Source organism: Convolutriloba macropyga, chromosome 3 (assembly GCF_964194025.1).
Source record: "Convolutriloba macropyga chromosome 3, txConMacr16.3, whole genome shotgun sequence".
Taxonomy (NCBI): domain Eukaryota; kingdom Metazoa; phylum Xenacoelomorpha; order Acoela; family Convolutidae; genus Convolutriloba; species Convolutriloba macropyga.
In genome coordinates, this window is record NC_134470.1 from 66,392,353 (window position 1) to 66,414,751 (window position 22,399).

Sequence of the window (22,399 nt, forward strand, 5' to 3'; positions counted from 1 at the left end):
TTTCCTAAAAACGACTATTGAAGCTGTTCTGACTATGTAAATCCAGCATGGCAGGATTTGATCATCCGTTTTATCGTTTTTTTTTTTCAATTCAATGTGAGATCATTTGAAACAGAAGATTCTCTTTTTGCTTTTAATAATAACCGCCCTCACATTCTGAGCCGGCTATTATAGTGCTCCTAATTTTTCTACCATCCAAAGGTTTTGGATTATATTGGTGCGCTGTCTTTTTCCTGTTCGCACTTTTTTGATTTGTTATTGTCAAAGAGAGATCGTATTTGTAGAAGTGGTGGTTTTAGTCGCGCAGGAGTAATAAGGGATCGAAAAAACTAGTAGTTCAAGTGCGTTAAATTGTTTCGAAGTGCTTTATAAGTGAAGTGAGGTGTTCGCTTTTTGAGTTTTTTCACATGTGCGGCGATTTGATTCTTCTGTTTTCAGTTTACAGGCTTATATACCATTTGCTTGCGAACAATTTCAGAGAATTTTTTAAACTTACCTTCAGTTCTTGTAGTCTTTTTCACTTTTCATGAAAATTGCTTCTTTGTTTCTGAACATCAAATACTATGACGTTGTGAAGAACTCGTTTTGAAAATGTGTTTTTTATTAATTGATGCCAATGTTTTTTGAAAACGATTCCATGTTCTGCTAGTTTTCTCATATTTGTATTTTTATTTTTTAAGCTTTCATTCTTTTTGGTTTTACTTCGCCTTAGTTTTCAGCACGCGTTGTGTTCGTTTTGTAAAGATCCGCTGTGAGAATGGTTTCACTTGTTGCTATTATCAATAGCCGCCCTCATCTCAGCAGGGTTTTATTGCGCACCTATTTATTTTGTTTTTTTACTTCGTCGAATAAAAATTTGTTCCGCTTTACCTAATTTTGCCGCTTTTTCAACATTTTGCGTGAAATCGTTCTCTAGACTAGTTTCATTTTTCTCTCAATCTGCTCAAAGTGTTTTTAAACGTCAGTTGCTCAGCAAATCAATCTAAAAGGTACGGCGTCATAAAAACGAAATCAAGAACTGAAACGGAATAAACACTTAAATTGTTACACATACTCAATAAGATGCAGGAGTATCTCTAACATTCGAATGAAATCAAAATAGTTTGCGCTTTAAATTTTTGTTCATCAATGATTTTTTTCCATTTCTTCTGTTCTATCAATCCTGATCGGGGTTATGGGAATCAAGGGCGGCTATTTTCCGGTAATATGCCGGGTATGTTTAATCATGGAATTTGTGCGCTTTTGGGCGTTGAATGATATGATATGCTGAGCGATATTTGCTGATATGATATGCTTAGCTGGGTGTGTGTGGTTTTGATTATTTTGACACCACTAGTTTTCCAATATACGTCCATCATTTTCTTACATTTATATAGGCTCATCTGCCTAATTTAGAAAAGTTTTGTTTCATGTTTGCTGTTGGTTATGTTGTTAGTTTTTGGAATTCTTTTGATTTTTCTTCAGTACTCCCCCTGCTGTGTTGTTTTTTACTTCGCTGGACAAAAATATTTTTCTCTTCATGCTAATTTCACTATTCGCTCATTATACTCAAATTGCTTTTAAGCACTAGTTGCTCAGCGGGGCAATCTAAAATGAACGAAAAACTAAATCAAAAATAGAAACAAATTAAATCCCAGTTTTAGATGCCACGTGTTAGAACTTTGTTTTAGTTAATTCTTAGATACAAGGTCTAAAATTAAAAAACAGGAGGCTGTCTAACTACGAAATCCAAAACAATCGCACTTTGAAAAAAATTGTACCACCAATTTGTTTTTCGTTTCTTTGAATTTCAAGGGGGATTATGGTAATCAATGGCAGCTATTGTCCGGCAATTCTGCCGGGTATGTTTGTATTTTGAACCTTGATGGGTTTTAACCAAATTTGCTTTTTTTAAACTTTGCGATCCTTGTGATAACTTTATGGTGTTGTAATGTGTTTTCATAATCTGTCTAAGACATATATTTTTTATAAACTTCTATCTTATGAAAACAGAAGTGATTTATGTTTTGTATCTTCAGGTCAGAGGTTGCACCAGTCCCTGAGAAGAACAAAATTATTACATGGAGTGATGGTGACGTTCTTTTTGATCAAGGTCAGCTCTTATAAATATAAATTTATCATTCATTATTTGCCGTCTTTGAATAGGCTTTTCGATGATATATAACAGCAGTTAGATTATACATGTGGCTTCGACCGGTTGCTTTTGACGTGTCAAGCGACAGTATCTCATACTAAATTGATTTTGAAAAAAACTAATTAAAACTCGCACAACGTCGCTTGTATTCACGTTGATAAGGATGCTTTTTTAATGATGTTTACAAAATTATTCTGCGCGACAAATAAAATAATGTGATCTATTTTCACCCGATAATACTTTAGAACGAGTGTCAACTCTACTAACAGCTAAGGAATGGAAGGCTCCCGAGACTTCGAAGGACGAGAAGGAGGGGGAGCCGAAACAAGATTTGGGATCATCCTCTAAAGAGAAGAAGACGTCAGCTTTCATCAATGCCATCGACAGTGCCTCTCAAGCACCCAGAAATCCGTTTGTCGACTTCAGCAAACATGCAACTGCGGTTAGTTGAGTTTCCCTGTAAGATGATCATTATCATTTTTAATAGCCGCAAAGCGATAGCTGAGGCTGTTATTGGCGTTCTCGTGGTTTTTTTACGACTCGAAGAGGAGTATTGGTTTTCTATCATTTTTTTTTTACAATTCAAAGAATTTGAATTGTATTGGGGCGCTTTCTTTTTTATGATCTGTTCACACATTTTCATGATTTTTGAATTCAAATTGGTGTAGTGATTTTGGTCACGCCGAAACACGAAGTGGAGCGAAAAAGCGAGTGGTTTTGCGACGTGAAATTTTTTCATTCTAATTTTAAAGTAGAGTGAGAAAACGGTGTTTGAACAAAAATTCGCTTTCTCGCTAGTGGTTTTTTGTTCACAAGCGGAAATTTCATTTTCATTTTTTACTGTTTTTTCGATTTTTTGGATCGGATTTTTTTCTAAATAGTTTTCCCAATCTGTTCATAGTCTGTTCTAGGTCTAGTTTTCTGTTTAGTCGATGAAAATTCTTGGATCGGATTTTCTTCTTGGATGAATTTTTTTGGATCGAATTTTTTTCTAAATTCTTTGCCCAATCCATTCAAAGTTCATTCTAGCTCTAATTTTTGTTTGAACCAAATTTCATTTTCTCGCTAGGGTTTTTTTTGCTCGGATGCGGAATTTTGACCTAGATTTTCTTTTTTTATCTGATCTGTTCTATGTCTAGTTTTTTGTTTAGTCAATGAAAATTCTTTGAATTGTACATCAGGAATTGTCCTGCTATGTTTTTTTTTGTTTTTACAGGAAATAGTTTTGTTCATGTGGCATTTTGACCCAAAAAGTGGTCAACAGATTTTTGTGAAGCAAGAGAAGTACTGACTTTTTGACTTTGAAAAATGCTTTTGAGAAACCGACGTATTTAGATAACCGTTTTTGGTTTGCTGTAGAAATAATTTTCGATCGATGCTGCAATTTTATTAACCTTCTGAAATTGATACCACAAAGTTTTGCAGAGTCTAATAATTCTATTCCAGAGTAAAATGGGCCCAAAGCCTTCAATTTTATAGTAATTTTTAAATTTTTTTTTCTTAATTAGCATTTTTTGATCTTGGAGCACAAATTTTTAGAAAAGTTAGTGTTTACTGGCTTTTTGTGTATTGTACAACTCTTTGAACGTGAGGTACAACTCTTTGAACGTATTGTACAACTCATTGACGTTTTTGTGTATTGTACAACTCTTTTTCCCCGTATAGTGGCTGGTAAGAATCTTAAAAGCTAAACAGGGCAATTTTTTGCTTAAATGAATTAATCAATTGAAAAAATTTTTCTTGCTCTTTTCATGTTTTAATTGTTTTTTATTGCCTCTCCGTCAATTAATGAGTGTGCGAGTTGTGAGTGTACAAGAGAGTAATTGCATTTAGTTTTTGTAGAGTTTTTAAGAGAATTTTAATTTTCAGTTTGTCCGCCATCTCCTTTCCCTTTCCTCGAATTTCTTTATGAACCCACTTAATGAAGTTGTCTGTCAATTGTTGATTTCTTGTTGCATGCTAATTGTATTTCAGGGTCTTCTATCAATAGTTTTTTGAAGTCGCAAATAAATTAAAATTTTATCACATTGTGTATCAGTTTTTCTCAGTTAGTTTTCTCATGATATTTTTCCAGTTGTTGTTTGAAATTGCTTTGCATAAGTTTGTAGAATTTGCATTATGTCAGTAAGTATGGTTACTTTTCTACTTCGAGTCGTTTCGGGAATTCTTCAGGCTATTTCTTTGTTTCGTCATCAATATTTTTATTACGACCATATGACGTCACAATCATTTAAAATCTGCTTTTTGTTCATTCGTGCATGTAATTTTAACTGAAATGCGTGCATGACGTCTTTTTTTCACTTTTAGTGGAGTGAGTTGTTTTGTTCATTCGGGTTAATAAGTTTCTGTTCACACCTGACTTGCCTCACTCTCAAAAATGACTTCATCACTCTGAAATAGACTTTTCTTTACATTAATTTAAAGAGGTAAGGCCAAGTTAGGTGTGTATCGCTCTAAATGAAGGTTTTTTTAGAGCAGCTAATAGAAGCATCAATAAGATATGCAAATTGTTGTTTAAGTTCTATTATCTCTGCTTTAGGTAAAAAGATATATGATTTTTTGTTGTGTTTCTTACTATCTTTTTATACTATCTTTGCATATCTTACTGCAGACTTAAACAGCTACTGCGACAATTTCTGGCAATCTGCCAGCTATGTTCTAAAATTAGCACGATTCTTGTCCTCCGTGAGCAATAAATTTGGTATAGTGATGTTTATATGATTAATTGCTCTTGAACGAAGTTCATAGCAATTATTGTAAAAGTGTGTGTCTTTTCTTGTGAAAATTTTTTGCTTGACATTTTTGCGCTTTTCTTTTAGAACATTCTTTGACTTCTCAAGTGACTTTTGCACGCTTTTGCTAATCATTTTTGAGTGATCTCTTGTGTTCCAAAGGAAAGCTTGTTGCTAATATAAAATCGGTTGAAAATTAAGAGGGTATTTTGTTCATTGGGATGTTTTTTTGTTCGTTTGCGTGATTAAATTTTTGGTCACACGTGACTTACCTCACTCAAAAACGTCTTCTTGACTTTGAAATTGACTTCTCTTAGCTTTAATTGAAAGAGATAAGATCAAGTGAATGTGTGTCACTCTAAATGAAGGTTTTTTGAGAGCAGCTAAAAAGGCAGCAATAACGTATACAGATTCTTAATTAATATATAACATCTCATCCTTTAATGAAAAGAGTCATTTTTTTTACCTCTCTTTCTGGTTTTGAGACTGCAGATCTACGAAGCTGTTGTGGCCATTTTCTGGCAGCTATGTTTTTACTCGTAGCAGCTATTTTTGTTCTTTTGCATGAATAGTTTTTCGAGACTACAGATGTTTTTTGTGTATTTTTAGATTACAAGTCTTTGTATTTGTTTTTGGCGATGTGCCTGTTATGCTTTCAGATTATATTTTTCTGCGTTATTTTTGTTTTTCAGTTTCTCTAATTGATTTCTTATTTGTAGACAGTGATTTGAACAGGATCATTATCATAAGTGCTCGAGACTACTCATTTGAAATCAGCTTGCACTTGATTTATTTTGGTTGTTCATACTGCTTTTTAATTATTGTTTAATTGGTATTTATTCAGGTATTTGACGTTCAATTGCTCTCAAATGAAGTTTGCATCAATTGTTGCAAACATGTTTGTCTTTTATGCAAATTGTTTGCTTGGCCGTTTTCTTCGAGAACAACCTTTTGATTTCACTTCTTTTGTGACTTTTTCGCGCATGACTTCTTGATGTCTGCTTGACCAAAATTGCTCTCATTAATTGCCGCAAAGCGTTAGCTGAGGCTCTTATTGACCTTTTCTTGTTTTTTCTCTTTCGTCAAGAGTTTTGTTACTACCATATGACGTATTAATCACTTCAAATCTGCTGTGATTCAATCATGCAATTTCGACTGTAATTGAAGGTTATTTGAGGGCAGCAGTACAATTTCTTCTAAATCAGATTATGGCAATTAGGGAATCAGGGAAAAAAGTGAGACTTATTTTGGCTTTTTAATTTTTTTCGATACTGCACGTCCATAAACCAATCGCATCTATTTTCTGGCAATTTAACAGCTATATTCATAAATACAGCTATTAAGTTATTTTCAATTTAATCAGCCAGATAAACACTTCTCTTCAGAGAATGCCTCGACGCCTTTTGCTGATGGAAGTTTTTTTGCACTCATAAAATAAACCATTTTTCTTTGCTACAGCCCCATCTGAGTTAAATCGGGTCGCCTGTCGTTCGAGAGCATTTTCCGTCCGACGTTAGTCGGTTTATTTTTCATAGCTGCCCTCAGCCTCACATCGGCTATTATTTTAGGGCTCTCCTTTTTACAATCCAAGAATTGGATTTTATTGGTGCTCTGTCTTTTTTGTAAGATGTTTTCACAACTTTTTTCATGACTTTGAGCTTTCGAAACGGGATAAACAGGTAAAGATCTGCAGGAGTCAAGTTTCGTTAGAGGCCATTAGCCGCGTTGTGAAGTTGCTAGCAAGGCTGTGATTCAAGGTTAAAAGGTCATCTTGAAGAGTTTTTGAGCCCAAAATGTTGCAATTTTTCGCGTTCTTTCGTCATTTTTCAAATTTTTTTTAGACCAGTCTAAAATTAAGGTTTGTAAAAGTTGATAAAGGTCTTTTGCACAAATAATTACTTTTGATGACAATTTTGTGAGCTATATGGTTGTTACTCCAGACATAAGCACGCATGATGATTGTCATTTTTTAGCCCTTGGTTAATTGAGCCCTAGGTGCCAAGGAACCTCCTCAAGATTTTTGCTGGAAGATTAAAGCATAGTTTCGAGAGTTAATTGAATGGTTTTCAACATTTTAACATCACGAAATTTAGCACTTTTTTAAAATAAAACTTTCAATTGTTTTGTCAATTTTTTTGACATTTGTTGCCATTATTCAATTTTTTCCAGCCCCAGGGGCCAAGAAACTTCCTCTAGTGTTTTGTAATATGTTAATGCACAGTTTCGATTGGTAATAGAGTTCTTTTACAACATTGTATTGTCAAGAGTTTAAGCAGTTTTTTAATAAATTTTCCAATTTTTTGTTTTTTGTCATTTTTTAATTTATCTAAGCTCAGTGGACAAGGAACTTCCTCTAGGTTTTAATAGTAGTTTACTGCATGTTTGGTAGGTTCAATGGAATGATATTCGACATTTTACTATCACGCATTTTGCAATTTTTGTGACAAAATTTGAATATATTTTTTCAAATGCTCTGAAAATTTTCATGTTCCGAGTTTATCGATCTTTATGGGCCAGTGAAAACTTTCCTAAGCTTGAACTTGGGTTACGGGATAGTTTGTGAAGACACTGAAAGGTTCTGTATATAATAATATCCCATTTTCAGCAATGTTCTAATAGATTTTTAATTTATCAATTTTTTGGAAATTTGGCGGAAAATTTGGAGTTTGGTGGTATTCAAGGGACAATTGAATTTTTAAAAGGCCTGTTGATGGGTTACTAGATAGATTCGCGAGGCAGGTAACAAAAGTGGTTTTGAACATGATAGTTTTACAAAATTTAGAAAAGCAGCTTTACTATTTAGTAGAATGATTGGGTTTTTTCTAAGTGCTCTCGCCAAATGGAGTTTCAGAAAAGAGCATTTCCTTGTTCTTTTTCAGAAGCCTTTCTGTCTTGACGGTTCTCGCGTGCAAAACGAGTTCAGCATCTGCATCTGTCTGGACGAGGGCTTAAGCAAAGACCAACTGCAACATCCAATAAAGGTCAGGTTTGAGAGGAGCTGCAAGGTCTACGACGTCATGGGTTTAGCTCTCTGGATGTATCAAGTGGCAGTTGATCAGGGTAACGAGGATGACAATCCTAAACTGTAAGACTCATAGATTCGCTATGATTGACATCTCCTCCTTGTTTCTCTATTTATGATTGAAACTTTCTCGTATATATGTATAACGGTTTCAAACTCATCTGCGTAGCTTATTCATTTTTAGATGAGTAATCAATCAATATAATATAATTTGTGAGCCTGTCATTAGTTTCCCGTCATTGCTTGCGCTAGATTAATTGTTGCTGAATGGTATCTTGCAAAAACTTCTTGTCAGCTTCTTTACCGCAATCGAAGCTAAGAGTATTCAAGCTGGTTGCGAGAAGCTAGATCAATTAATTTATTAATTGCTCTCAAACAAAGTTTGAAGCAATTGTTGCAGCCGGGTTTTTAATTGCTCTCAGACGAAGTAGCTTGATCGATTTTTTTCTGACCCATTTGACTTTTCGTCCTCAAAAACGGTATAAACAGCTAGCGCTCACAGGGCATTAAATTCTCTTAGAGCCTTACGCCTAACCCATGTCTAAGAATACGATTCAGAAGAACTGTTTTGAGGCGACAATTTCCTGGTTTGTGAAGGGTGGTTTTTAATCTTGAGAATTTGACTCTCCACTCGAAACCCTATGAGGTCGGAGTTTTCGCACCCATAAAAAAAAATTTATAAGCTAAACCCCTAAAGTTGTTCGAGAAGATTCCCGACGTTAGTCGGCTTATGTTTTTGAGCTGCGTTGTTTGACTGACTTTTCGACTTTGAAAAATGTTTTTGAGAAATCGCATATATAGATAAGTGTTTTTAGCCCTTTTTTCTCCATTTGACTTGTTTTTTGCTTGTTCTGATTTTTAATAGCCGCCCTCATCTTCTCAGCCGGATATTTTTTGCTTGGCCGAACAAAAATTTGTTTCCTTGTACCTTATTCTTATTTTGCCGCTTTTTCGACATTTTGCGTGAAATCTTTTTGTTTGTTACAATTGTACACATAGCAATCTGATTTGTCTGTTTGTTTTATCCATGTATTTTGTTTGTGTTTGGGCCTGGTTCACTAGAATGATGCTCTTGGTGCAATATTGGATGTTTTATTTTCGTGTTTTTTGTAACTCATTTATTTTTAGGCATGAAGTGTGTGAAATTTATGATTTTTTTCATAATTGCTTTTTAGAGTTTTTATGGCAAATAATTTTTTTCGAATCTTTGAATTTTGTTATTGTTATTTTGACAGGATAATAAAATTTTTGTTAGATTTTCAGGTATCAAATTTATGAAGTTTCTTTCCTCTCGGCTGCTCTCACGTTCTGCCCTTTGGTACGTTTTTTTTAGCCAATCTCCTTCCTTAAGATTTGCATTTAATTTTGTGAATTTCTATGACGTTAAATGTTTCTAAGACCTGTGTTTTAGTGTTTTGATAATTCAGTTCCATTTTTATGAATGTTATCTGCTTATGTTTTCCCAGTAACAGTGTTTTGGGTCGTAGTGTTCTGAATTTTTTGAGAACGATTTTTTCATTACAATTGAAATTTTGAGACCGGGTTTCTCATATTAGTCATTGACCCTGGAAGTTTTTTTATAGCTGCGAAGCTGAGCGGAGCTATATTGCGGTGCTCTTGGTTTTTTTCGTCATCTGGCGTTCTTTTTCGCTTTACATTTGTTCACACAATAAAGCTGAAAAAGTTCAATTTTCTGGATGAATTCATCCTCTCACTAACGGCATATGCCCAAGTGACGTCGTTTCTCACTCTCTCTAGGAAAAGTTTTCAGATCATTTGCATGATTAGATTTTGGTCGTACGTGACCTACCTCACTCAATAAAATGACTTTGACATTTTAAAACTTAAATTTAATTTGAATTAGTATAAGGTCAAAGGAACTTATATGTGTAATAAAGGCCCCTAATTCAAAGGTTTCTGCGCAACGAATTTTAACCAGCATCATTAATTTATCGCTGAATCTTTTTTACATAGGTTTTTGAGCGGCGTCGATAACTTTTTCTGCTTATATCTCTATCTGTTTCTATCTCTTTTCATACGGCACATAAGTCTCGTACTTCTCAGCTGTTTCAGAAATCTGCAAGCTATATTAGTTCATTTTAGTGCATTATTTTTGTCAATAGTTCATTAGTAGAAATGTTGGCTGTTACCAGATATGTTTCTTGTAATACATTATTTTGCCATTTCAAGATTTCACAGCAAGTTTTCTATCAAAAAATTTTGTCTGAAGATTTAAATTTTTTCAAATGCTTATCTGACTTTGGTGAGGAAACAATTAATTGTTTTCAGACAAACGATAATGGTTTTGTCCGCGATTGGGATTCTGTTTGTGAAAATCCGACGCTTTGATTCGCTACCGGAACTCTTCTGGCTATGTTCTTTGAATAACTAATTTCTGCGTGACCGTGTTGTCTTTTCTCTTCTGGTGACTTATACGCCCTTGATCTTTGACGTGATCTGAATTTTTCTCATTCTCTATTTCAAGCAATTGGGCTCAGTTGGTGGCAGGTTACTACTGAAAGTCAAATGAAATGGGACGGGCTATGTAACTTATACCAAATTCCAATGATAATTAATTTATTGTACTTTGTTTTTAAACTTATTTCTTCTATTTGATTTTCAACTCTGAATCTGCTTTTTACTATTTTTCACTGCGTATCGGCTATCACCACATTCTAGCATCTGACATATTTTTATATCTTTTATTTGTGCATGGAGTTTGTTTTGCTCTGCCTTAATGATTTGTTAAAAATTGTAATAAAAATTTTAGCATTTGTTCCTTAGAGATTTTTTAATTGCTCTCGAGTGAGAAGCAATTATTGCAAACTTGTGTCATTTATATGCAGATGTTTTGCTTGACCGTTTTTGCGTTTTTGAGTTTTTCCTCTAGAATAATTTTTGACTTCTCATGTGAATTTTACACTCACTTTTTCTTGATTTTTAAGTGGTTTCAGTTGCTCTCACTCCGAAATAAATTTGTAGTTCCTACAAAACTGATTTTTAGAGGGGATATGACAAGGCCCTGATTGCCGAGTGGTTAATATCTCAGTCGAGGTGATGGAATCAGACTCAGGAGCTAGGGTTTGACCGTACCTTCGACTGATTTTTTCGCACTCAAAAAAGTTTATCTAGGCTACAGCCCCTGAAAATTGCTCCGATGGTCATGCGAGAGCAGTTTTTCCAACGTTAGTGGGTTTATATTTTGTTTGTGGTTGATATAACATGTTGTGACTTTGAATTTTTGTTAGCATTTATAATATGTTTTGTACTGTTTTTATGGTCGATATTTTTGACCTCGAGTTTTAGCCTGCTTATTTGTCTCTTTTGCTGATAATCTTTGCAAGAGTGTGAAGTCATTTTTGACTGTGATCTCCCCATTTTTGATACTACCATATGACGTCAGAATCATTTCAAAACTGCTTTTTATTCATTTGTGCATGTGATTTAGACTGAATTGCCTGCGTAACGTCATTTTCCACTCGTAGTGAGCGAGTTGTGTTCATTCATGTGATTTAACTGAGGCTCTTATTTACTTTTTCTTGTTTTCTTTTCTCTTTATTCGTCAAGAGTTTTTTGGACATCTGACGTCACAATCACTTCAAATTGCTTTTTTTTTAAATTCGTTCGTGCCATTTCAACTGAAGTGCGTGCGTGGCGTCGTTTCTTACTCTTAGTGGGATGAGTTTTTTTTCATTTGCGTGATTAAATTTTTGGTCACACGTGACTTACCTCACTCAAAAATGTTTTCTTGACTTTGAAATTAGCGTTTCTTCGCTTTAATTAAGATCAAGTGAATGTGTGTCACTCTGAATGTTTTTTTTAGAGCAGCTAATAGAGGCAGCAATAACTTATACAGATTCTTAATCAATATATAACATTTCATCCTTTAATGAAAAGAGTAAATCTTTTGACCTGTTACTGCTTTTTCACTGCTTTTGGGACTGCAGATCTACGAAGCGATTGTGGCCATTTTCTGGCAATCTGGCAGCTATGTTTTTACTCGTAGCAGATATTTTTGTTCTTTTGCATGTATAGTTTTTCGAGACTACAGATGTTTTTTTGTGTGTTTTTTTTAGATTACAAGTCTGTGTTTGTTTTTGGCGATGTGCCAGTTATGCTTTCAGATTATATTATTCTGCGTTATTGTTGTTTTTCAGTTTCTTTATTTGATTTCTTATTCGTAGACAGTGATTTGAACAGCATCATTATCATAGGTGCTCGAGACTACTCATTTGAAATCAGCTTGTACTTGATTTATTCCGGTTGTTCATACTGCTTTTTAATTATTGGTTATTTGGTATTTATTCAGGTATTTGACGTTTAATTTCTCTCAAATTAAGTTTGCATCAGTGATTGCAAACATGTCTGTCGTTTATGCAAATTGTTTGCGTGGCCGTTTTCTTCGATAACAATCTTGCGATTTCACTTCCTTTGTGGCTTTTTCACGCTTGACTTCTTGATGTCTGCTTGACCTAAATTGCTCTCATTAATAGCCGCAAAGCGTTAGCTTGTGTCCTCTCTGTACAAAAACAGGAATATGTCTAACTATGAAATCTAATCAATGAGTTCGTTTTGTAGAACACTCATTTTTATAGCTGCGAAGCTGTAAGCTGAGCGAAGCTATATTGCGGTGCTCTTCGTTTTTTTACAATTCAAAGAATTTGAATTGTTTTGGGGCGCTGTCTTTTTTAAGATCTGTTCACACATTTTCATGATTTTTGAAGTCAAATTGGAGTACTGATTTTGGTCACGCCGAAACGGGAAATGGAGCGAAAAAGCGAATGGTTTTGCGGCGTGAATTTTTTTCGCTCTAATTTTAAAGTAGAGTGAGAAAACGGTGTTTGAACAAAAATTCGGTTTCTCGGTAGTGGTTTTTTGTTCACATGCGGCAATTTCACTCTTTTTACTGTTTTTCGATTTTTCGAATCGGTTTTTTTTCTGAATGGTTTTCCCAATCCATTCACAGCCATTCTAGGCCTAGTTTTTTTGTTTGAATTAAATTTTCATTTCGCGCTAGTGTTTTTTTGTGTTCACATGCTGCATTTTGACATTGATTTTCTGTTTTTTTCTTATTTTTTATCTGATTTTTTTTTCAAATTATGTTCTCAATTAATTCATAGTCCATTCTAGGTCGTTTTTTCTGTTTAGTCAATGAAAATTCTTTGAATTGTACATCAGGACTTGTCCTGCTATGTTTTTTTGTTTCGTCGTCTGACGCTCTTTTTTCGTTTTACATTTGTTCACACAGCAAAGCTGGAAAAGTCAAATTTTCTGAATGACTTCTTCCTCTCACTAACAGCATTTGCGCGCGTGACGTCATTTCTCCTTCGCTTTAGCAAAAGTTTCTAGGTTATTTGCGTGATTAGATTTTGATCAAACCTGACTTACCTCACTCAATAAAATGACTTTTGCACTTTAAAACTTAAGTTTAATTTCAATTTGTTTAAGGTCAAAGGAACTCATATGTGCAGTAAAGGTCCCTAATAAGAGGCTTCTGCGGAATGAATTTTAACAAGCTTTATTATTTTATCGCTGAATGTTTTTTACCTAGTTTTTTGAGCGGCGGCGATTTTTTCAATTTAGATCTGTATCTGTTTCTATCTCTATTATATGGCACGCAGGTCTATTCTTTTGCAGCTATTCCGGCAATCTGCCGGCTATGTTTTCTGTTTTTTTTTAAATTCCAATAGAGGGGTTGTGGGAATAGCCCCGCCTGTGGTTCGAGAGCAATTCGTCCAAAGTTAGCCGGGTTATGTTTGTTTCGTCTTTATATGCAGCATGTTTAATGTCTTCTCATTTTGTAGTCCCTCTACGCTGGTGTCTGATTATGAGTTGAAGACAATGGACGATGAAGACGAGGAAGAAGAGGATGACCTTGACCTTCTAATCTTTATCGATCCCAACACAGAGGCTATCAAGTACAACTGGGCTCTGTACATCCTCAAGCCCAAAAGTCAGTCTACTTGAGTACTTATAACAGTAATGTAGCCGACGAGTTTGCGTCATTGATCTAACCCTTAAATAGATGGTCTGATACTCCTGTGGCTGTTATTGGTGCTTAATTTGCCATGACTTAACGTGGCGCCGGGTTTCAATGACAAATTTCGTCATAATTTTTAATAGCCGCACAGCGGTAGCTGGGGCTATTATTGGCCTTCTCTTGGTTTTTTACAATTCAAAGAATTTGAATTGTATTGGGGCGCTGTCTTTTTTTTTAAGATCTATTCACACATTTTCATGATTTTTGAAGTCAAATTGGAGTTGTTTTGGTCACGCCGAAACAGGAAACGGAGCTAAAAAGCGAGTGGTTTTGCGGCGTGAAATTTTTTCGCTCTAATTTTAAAGTAGAGTGAGAAAACGGTGTTTGAACAAAAATTCGCTTTCTCGCTAGTGGTTTTTTGTTCACATGCGGCATTTTGACATTGATTTTCAGTTTTTTTAATTTTTTTTATTTGATTTTTTTTGGAAATGGTTTTCCCAATTCACTTATAGTCCGTTCTAGGTCTAGTTTGTTGTTTAGTCAATGAAAATTCTTTGAATTGTACTTCAGGACTTGTCCTATCGTGTTTTTTTTTGTTTTTACAGGAAATAGTTTTGTTCATGCGGCATTTTGACCCAAAAAGCGAAAGTGAAAGAAGCTGTCATGGTCAACAGATTTTTGTGAAGCAAGAGAAGTTTTTTGATCATGCGCTGCGTTCAATTAATGACCTTTTGACTTTGAAAAATGCTTTTGAGAAACCCTACGCATTTAGATAACCGTTTTTCGTCAATTTTCTTACTTGTAATTTGGTTTGTTGTAGAAATAATATTTGATCGATGCTGCTTAGTATTTGATAGTGGAGCGAATTTTTTTGTTCATTCGCTTCATTAAGGTTTTGGTCACACTGGACTAACCTCACTCAAAAATGACTTCCTCACTTCGAAATTGACTTTTGTTTACTTTAATTCAAAGAGATAAGGTCAAATGGGTGTGTGTCACTCTAAATAAAGGTTATTTGAGAGCAGCTAATAGAGGTAGCAAAAACTTATACAGATTTTTAATCAAAATATAACATATCAGCCTTGAATCAAAGACGACTTTTTTGTCTGTCTTTTTACTGTTTTTTTTGAGACTGCAGATCTACGAAGCTATTGCGGCTATTTTCTGACAATCTGCCAGCTATGTTTTGAGTATTGTACGATATGGAAACAAAAATACTCGTTTTAAAAAAACGTCATGAATTGCCCTCGAACGAATGATGCTTTTTGTTCAAACGGGTATTTGTGTTTTCATCTCATACAATGCTCAGAAAGTTATGGGAAAATTGGTACTTTCATTCTTCAAAATTGCAAATCACCCTTAAATGGGTTTCAATGTAAATCGTCCTAGTGGCGCATATAAGCTCTAATAACATCATTTGAAGCCAGTTAATTAAATTTTTGCCTCACTCTGCATACTCTACCTGGCTACTATTACCCAAAATTGATTTCTCTCCTGACATTAAATCCATTTTCAGTCCGAGAAAAAAATTTTGCTGTGAGCAGTTTTATGTTAGGGAAAGTTTTCCTTTTAGTGTTTACCAAATGGTTTTGTCAATTAATAAAAAAGCTGTGAAAAACAAAGGCAGGTTTTTAATTACTCTCAAACGAAGTTTGTAGCAATTATTTTAGTCCTGTCGGTCTTTTGCGATTTTTTGCTTGACCAATTTTTCGTCTGACGCTTTTGACTTTTCGTCCTCAAAAATGGGATAACAGGTAGCGATCAGCGGGCATTAAGTGCTCTTAGAGCCTTTCAGCTCTGTTTCAGCTCAAACTGTTTTGGAGACTTATACTTATTGTGTGAAAGGCGGTTCTTAGAGGTTGAAGACCCCTACACTGTTGACCCCCCTCCCACGATTGCCCCACCCCCCTCCCCGCGCTGTTACCCCCCACCCTACTGTTGCCCGCCCCCCTCAACCCTCATCAGCCCTCTCCCCCAATCGCCCGCGTTTCTAGCTACTGACGAACAACCGCTCGCTAAAAACACACAAATTAATACTATTTTGCACAATTTTTTCAAGTTTTTTGAAAGTTTTTGACGAACCATAAGTTTCAGCTAGTTGTTATTGTGAATCTTTTCATACGGCTTCAAACTGATCTATTTTGCTAATCCTTTTTTGTAGTGACTTTCTCCACAAATTCGAAGTGAAATTTGGTACGTGAAAACATGATTTTTCAGTCAATCTGTTGAAAAGAATAAAAAACCACTCTTTTGTTCGTCTGACGCTTTTGACTTTTCGTCCTCAAAAATGGGATAACAGGTAGCGATCAGCGGGCATTAAGTGCTCTTAGAGCCTTTCAGCTCTGTTTCAGCTCAAACTGTTTTGGAGACTTATACTTATGGTGTGAAAGGCGGTTCTTAGAGGTTGAAGACCCCTACACTGTTGACCCCCCTCCCACGATTGCCCCACCCCCCTCCCCGCGCTGTTACCCCCCACCCTACTGTTGCCCGCCCCCCTCAACCCTCATCAGCCCTCTCCCCCAATCGCCCGCGTTTCTAGCTACTGACGAACAACCGCTCGCTAAAAACACACAAATTAATACTATTTTGCACAATTTTTTCAAGTTTTTTGAAAGGTTTTTGACATTTTTTTTTATTAATAGCCGCACAGCGATAGCTGGGGCTATTATTGGCCTTCTCTTGGTTTTTTTTATTTCGTCGTCATGATTTTTGTTACGACCATATGATGTCACAGCCACTTTTTGTTCATTCGTTCATGCAATTTCAACTGAGTTGCATGTGTGACGTCATTTTTCGCTTTTAGTGGAGCGAGTTTTTTTGTTCATTTGCGTGATTAAATTTTTGGTCACACTTGACTTACCTCACTCTCAAAAATGACTGCCTCACTTTGAAATTGACTTTTATTTACTTTAATTCAAAGAGATAAGGTCAAATGGGTGTGTGTCACTCTAAATGAAGGTTATTTGAGATCAGCTAATAGAGGCAGCAATAACTTATACAGATTTTTAATCAAAATATAACAGATCAGCCTTCAATGAAAAGACGAATTTTTTTGGTCTGTCTTTTTTACTGTTTTTTTAGACTGCCAGTCTACAAATCTATTGCGGCTATTTTCTGGCAATCTGCCAGCTATGTTTTTTATTAGCCCTTTGTCAAGAAACCTCTTCTAGGTTATAATAATAGGTTACTGCATAGTTTCTAGTGGTAATGGTTTCAACGTTTGGACATCACAAGTTTTAGCATTTTTTGACCAAAGGTGCAATTTTTTTCAATTTTTTATTTTTTTCCGTATTCAGATCTTTCCAGAACCAGGAGCCAGAAAACCTCCTTAGGGTTTTGGTAATAAGTTTCTGACAAAGTTTAATTGGCCATGCAATAGTTTTTCAACTTTTTAATGTCACACATTTTATCAATTTTTTGATAAAACTTCCTTTTTTCAAGTTTGAAAATTTTTGTCCTTCAGGTTTTTTTATTCTCACCAACCACAGAACCTACTCTAGGCTTTGAAAATAGGTTACTGTATAATTCCTAGATGTAATGGAATTTCTTGCATGATTTTAACATCACTAATTTTAGTATTTTTTTTGCATATTTTGCAAATTTTTTTCAATTTTTTGACACTTCTAGTCATTATTCAGTTTTTTTCAGCCTCAAGTGTCAGAAAACCTCCGTTATGGTTTGATAATAAGCTACTGGACATTTTTTGGTCATGGATTAATTTATAAAACTTGAAATGTTTTTAAGTTTTTTGATTATTGTCATTTTTCAGGTTTCTCTAGCCTCAAGAGCCACGCAACTTTCTTTATAATTTTTTAATTTGATACTGCATAGTTTATAGATGTAATAGCATGTTTTTCAAGATGTAATGATTACGACTTTCAGCAATTATTTGAAATATTTGTAATTTTTAAATTTTTTGAATTGTTTCCGGCACTAGGGGCCCTGGGAACTCCTCCAAGGTTTGATAATGAGCTGCTGCATAGTTTCTAATGTTAATGGAATGGTGATCAACATTTTTTATGACTCCCGTTAGTAATTTCTGGATAAAATTTATATTTTTTTTCCAAATTTTTGGAAAATTAACATGTTCCAAGTGAATGGATCTTTATGAGCCAGTGAAACTATTTCAGGCTTGAAACAGGCATACTGAATCGTCTTTTGAGGCAATGGATTGGTTTTTAAGGTTTTAATATCTTGAATTTTGGCACGAGTTTGTTAAAATTTGCAATTGTTTCCAATTTTTTCCGATGTTTTTCTTCCTTTTCTGAGTTTAACGACCATTACTGGCCAAAGAAACTTTTTAAGTCTTGGAGATGGGTTACCTGAAAGAACTGTCGAGACAAAAAATGGTTTTGAACTTTTTTACTGCAAAGTTGACAACTTTTGATTTTAATTTTGCCTTTTTCAGGTTTCTATATGATTTTTTTTACAGTTTTCTGTATGAGCCGAATCCCATCAAGGAAAAAATTTCTATCTCTCTTTCTCTGTTGGTTGGGGTATCTTTCCTTCTCTTTCACGTTTTATCTCTCTCTCTCTCTCTCTTTTTGTTGATGCTGTTTTTCAGCTGCGTAATGTGGCGTAATGTCATCATCTCTGATCCTCATTAACAATGAGTTATAGTAAAAGGGTTTTATCATACATGACTTTAGTAAAAAGGGTTTTATCATACATGACTTAACAGGCACTTTGTAGGAAATCATTGTTAATTACTCTGAAAAGCAATTTGTAGCAAATATACTAATCCTGTTTGTCTTTTATGCAAATTTTCGCTTGGCCGGTTTTTCGTCTGACCCATTTGACTTTCGTCTTCAGAAACGCGATAAAGAGGTAGCGCCCAGTTTGCATAAAGTTTTCTTAGAGCTGTTCAGCCACCTAGTCTTCAAGTATGCGATTAACAGAAACTGTTTTGGAGACTTATACTTATGGTGTGAAGAGCGGTTCTTAGAAAGTGATCCCACACGCCCACCCACCCACCGCCCCCACATCAATCCCCCAATCCACTTTTGCACCCCGCTGTGGTGCAGCCCCGCTTCGTTCACCTTACGCCCCCTCAATTAAGCTAAAGCTAGCCTCTTTAAACCGTGGCTAGCTACTGACGAAGCCAACCGCTCGCCGGTCTTTTGAGAGCAATTCGCCCGACGTTAGTCGGTTATGTTCTTTATCTGGATGAAATGATGAATTGTCTCCAATCTAAAAACTAATAGCAAAAAAATTAGCTAGCTTTGTTTAATAATAGCATTTATCTTCTTTTCAGCTAGTTGTTATTGTGAATCTTTTCATACGGCTTCAAACTGATCTATTTTGCTAATCCTTTTTTGTAGTGACTTTCTCCACAAATTCGAAGTGAAATTTGGTACGTGAAAACATGATTTTTCAGTCAATCTGTTGAAAAGAATAAAAAACCACTCTTTTGTTCATGCTGTGTTCTGAGGGCATAGAAAAGTAGGCTCGCAAAATTTTGGCTCAAAAATTTGGTCTTCAAAAATTTGGAGAGTTTTTGTTTATCACGTGCGGTCTTCAAAACAGTTTTTTCCTTTAGTTTTGACTATAACTTCTTCAGCCCGATTTTTAGCTAGTAATTGTACGCTATGAGCTCATTTTTGACCACTTAAAGCCCTTTATTTTACTGTGAGCCTTTTTTTAACCAAGTAAAGCCCTTTTTCACCTTTCATATTGTTATGCTTTTCGCAAAAAATACTGAGTACAATTGTTTTGGACCTGTTCTTTCAGATTTGTTACTAAAACGAGACACATGAATGTTTTATAGGCTAATATAAATTTGAATAAATGAAGTTCTTTTGTGTTTCTTCTTTCAGCTTGTTTGCTTGAGTGTCATGGGACGGGGGGAGATTTTACTTGAGAACAATTGACAAATTTTTGAGAACCTTCTTGGTTTTCACAACGTAGATGGCGCTGTATTATCACATTCTCTACCAAAAAATTACTCAGATTTTTTATGGCCTTATTCAGCGTTAAATGATATGATATGCTGATCGATATCAGTAAATAGTCACTTGTTGTAATGAGGCCCTTCAAAAATGGTGGAAAAAATTATTTTTTTTGTTCTCCTCTTTATGACGTGGGTGGAGTTCTTTGTTTTTTTTTGTTGTGTTTTGCTCATATTTGACCTGCATTACATGTCACAATAAGTGGTTTTTAATGAGGCACAATTTAACGTTTCTATTTTTTGTTTTTGATTAGTACGTGTTTTTATAATCGTAACACTGAATGCAGATATAACTGAATTTTTCACTTTTGCCTATTTCGAATTGTTGATAGATGTTCAACTTTTCGTTGACAGGGGTCAATTTAGATTAATAGTTTCAGTCGCACTGCCTGACCACTTCGGACGAAAATCTTTGTAGCTGCAAGGTGTTAAATTTGTGATAACTGAATTTAAATTGGAGTAAGAAAAGGGCATTTGAACAAATTTTCGGTTTTTCGGAGTTTCTTAAGTTTTGCTTGTTTGCAATTTTTGTCTTGATTTTTTCTCAAGAATGTTTTGAAGAGATAAAAAAACGTTGTTATAATGTTTAATTTTTGATTTTGAATTAATCAAAAGTCATCAGCTAAATCTTTTTTATAATTCAGACACTACATTTTTACATGAGTTATTTTATGTTATGGAAAATATATGATATTTTATGTTTGTTTTATGTTTGGGAAAGTTGTTCTTTTACTTTTTACGAAATTGTTTTGTCAGTTAATAAAAAAGTAAGCTGTGAACAGCGAAGGCAGATTTTCTTTATCTGAATCAGATAATGAAAAGGCTCCAATCTAAGAACTAATAACCAAAAATTAGCTATCTTTGTTTATTAATAGCATTCATCATCTTTTCAGCTTCAAACTGATCTAGTTTGCTAAGCTATTATTTGCGGTGATTTTTCCACAAATTCGAAGAAAAATTTCGTACGTGAAAACATTATTTTAAGTCAATCTGTTGAAGAGAATAGAAATCCACTCTTCTGTTCATGCTATGTTCTGAGGGCGATAGAAAAATAGGCGTGAAACATTTTGACCCAAGAATCTGGTCTCCAAATATTTGGAGAATTTTTGTTCGTCACGTGCGGTCTTCAACACAGTTTTTTCTCTTTAGTGCGGTCTTCAAAACTTTTTTTCCCTTAAGTTTTGATCAAAAGTTCTTCAGCTACTTTAGGCCCATTTTAACTGTCACCGCATTATTGACCACTTAAAGCCCTTCTTCGCCTTTCATATTGTGATGCCTAGAGAAAAAATTTCTGGGTACAATTGTTTTGGACCTATTCTTTGAGATTTGTTACTAAAACGACTGTTTTATAGGCTAATATAAATTTGAATAAATGAAGTTCTTTGTGTTTCTAATTTCAGCTTGTTTGCTTGAGTGTCTTGGGACGGGGGGATTCTACTTGAGAACCATTGACAATATTTTGAGAACGTTTTTGGATTTCGCAACTTTGGATGAAACTGTAGTATCACCTTCACCACAAATTTAATCAGAATTTTTGTCCTTATTTGGCATTAAATGATATGATATGCCTATCGATATCAGTAAATAGTCACTTGTTGTAATGACGCCCTTCAAAAATGGTGGAAAGAATTTAAAGTGGTTTTTGTTCTCTCTTTTTTATGACGTGGAGTTGTTTGTTTTTTGTTGTGTTTTGCTCCATGACATGTCATAATAGGTGGTTTTTAATGAGACACAATTTAACGTTTCTATTTTTTGTTTTTAATTAGTATGTGTTTTTATCATCATGACACTGACTGCAGATATAACTGAATTTTTCAACTTCGCCTGTTTCGAATTGTTGTTGATAGATGTTCGACTTTTCGTTGATAATCAGAATTCAGTTTAGATTAATAATTTTGGTCGCACTGCCTGACTTGTACGCGAACTAATAGGTGATTAGCTGCAAGGTGTTAAATTTGGGCTAACGGGATTTAAAATGGACGTTAAAAAAGAAAAGGGCGTTTGAACAAATTTTCGGTTTTTCAGAGAGTTTAACTTTTGCTTTTTTGCAATTTTTGTCTTGATTTTTTTAAGAGTGTTATGAAAAGGTGAAAAACGTTGTTCATTTTTGATTTTTGAATTAATCAAAGGTCATCAGCTAAAGCTTTTTTTGATTCAGACTGATTATTTTTTTCATGAAATTTTTGCTAATTTTTTTTGTTTTGACTGTTGATATGGTTCTTTTTTGCCCTTGATTTTGATAGCTGTTTTTACTAACTGTTCACAATGGAATGATTGAACGTTTTTAATGGTTTTATTTATTATGTAACGTTTTTAACTTCTTTGACAATGCAATTGTTGCGTATTGTTTCAGTGTTGTCTGTTTTTAGTTGTTTTTTGTGTTTTCATACTACTTAATGTCATCAAAGGTCTCGTTGGCTGTCGGTTAAGGTGTAATACATCCAGTTATGTGTCCAAATTTTTATCCAAGGTTTCAAATAATTGAGGCATTGAATGTTCTGTTTTAATTTTTACCGTTTTTCAAATTCTTTTTCCTGTTCGTTTTTCCTGTATCGTTAAAGTAAGGTCCTATTGGTTCTCTGAT

General features: G+C 34.6%; 2 protein-coding genes across 2 annotated transcripts in view; one reads left to right on the forward strand and one right to left on the reverse strand.

Annotated features, from left to right (window-relative positions):
* Positions 1 to 22,399, reverse strand: part of LOC142336375 (translationally-controlled tumor protein homolog) — a 318,382-nt gene that overhangs the window by 229,186 nt on the left and 66,797 nt on the right. The window lies entirely within an intron of this gene.
* LOC142336372 (uncharacterized) overlaps positions 1 to 22,399 on the forward strand; it is a 91,450-nt gene that overhangs the window by 35,095 nt on the left and 33,956 nt on the right. Inside the window, exons 4-7 of the mRNA XM_075385153.1 lie at positions 2,019 to 2,092; positions 2,380 to 2,576; positions 7,746 to 7,951; positions 13,693 to 13,841. Of these exons, the coding sequence (XP_075241268.1) occupies positions 2,019 to 2,092; positions 2,380 to 2,576; positions 7,746 to 7,951; positions 13,693 to 13,841 (626 nt within the window). The remainder of the gene's footprint in view (positions 1 to 2,018; positions 2,093 to 2,379; positions 2,577 to 7,745; positions 7,952 to 13,692; positions 13,842 to 22,399) is intronic.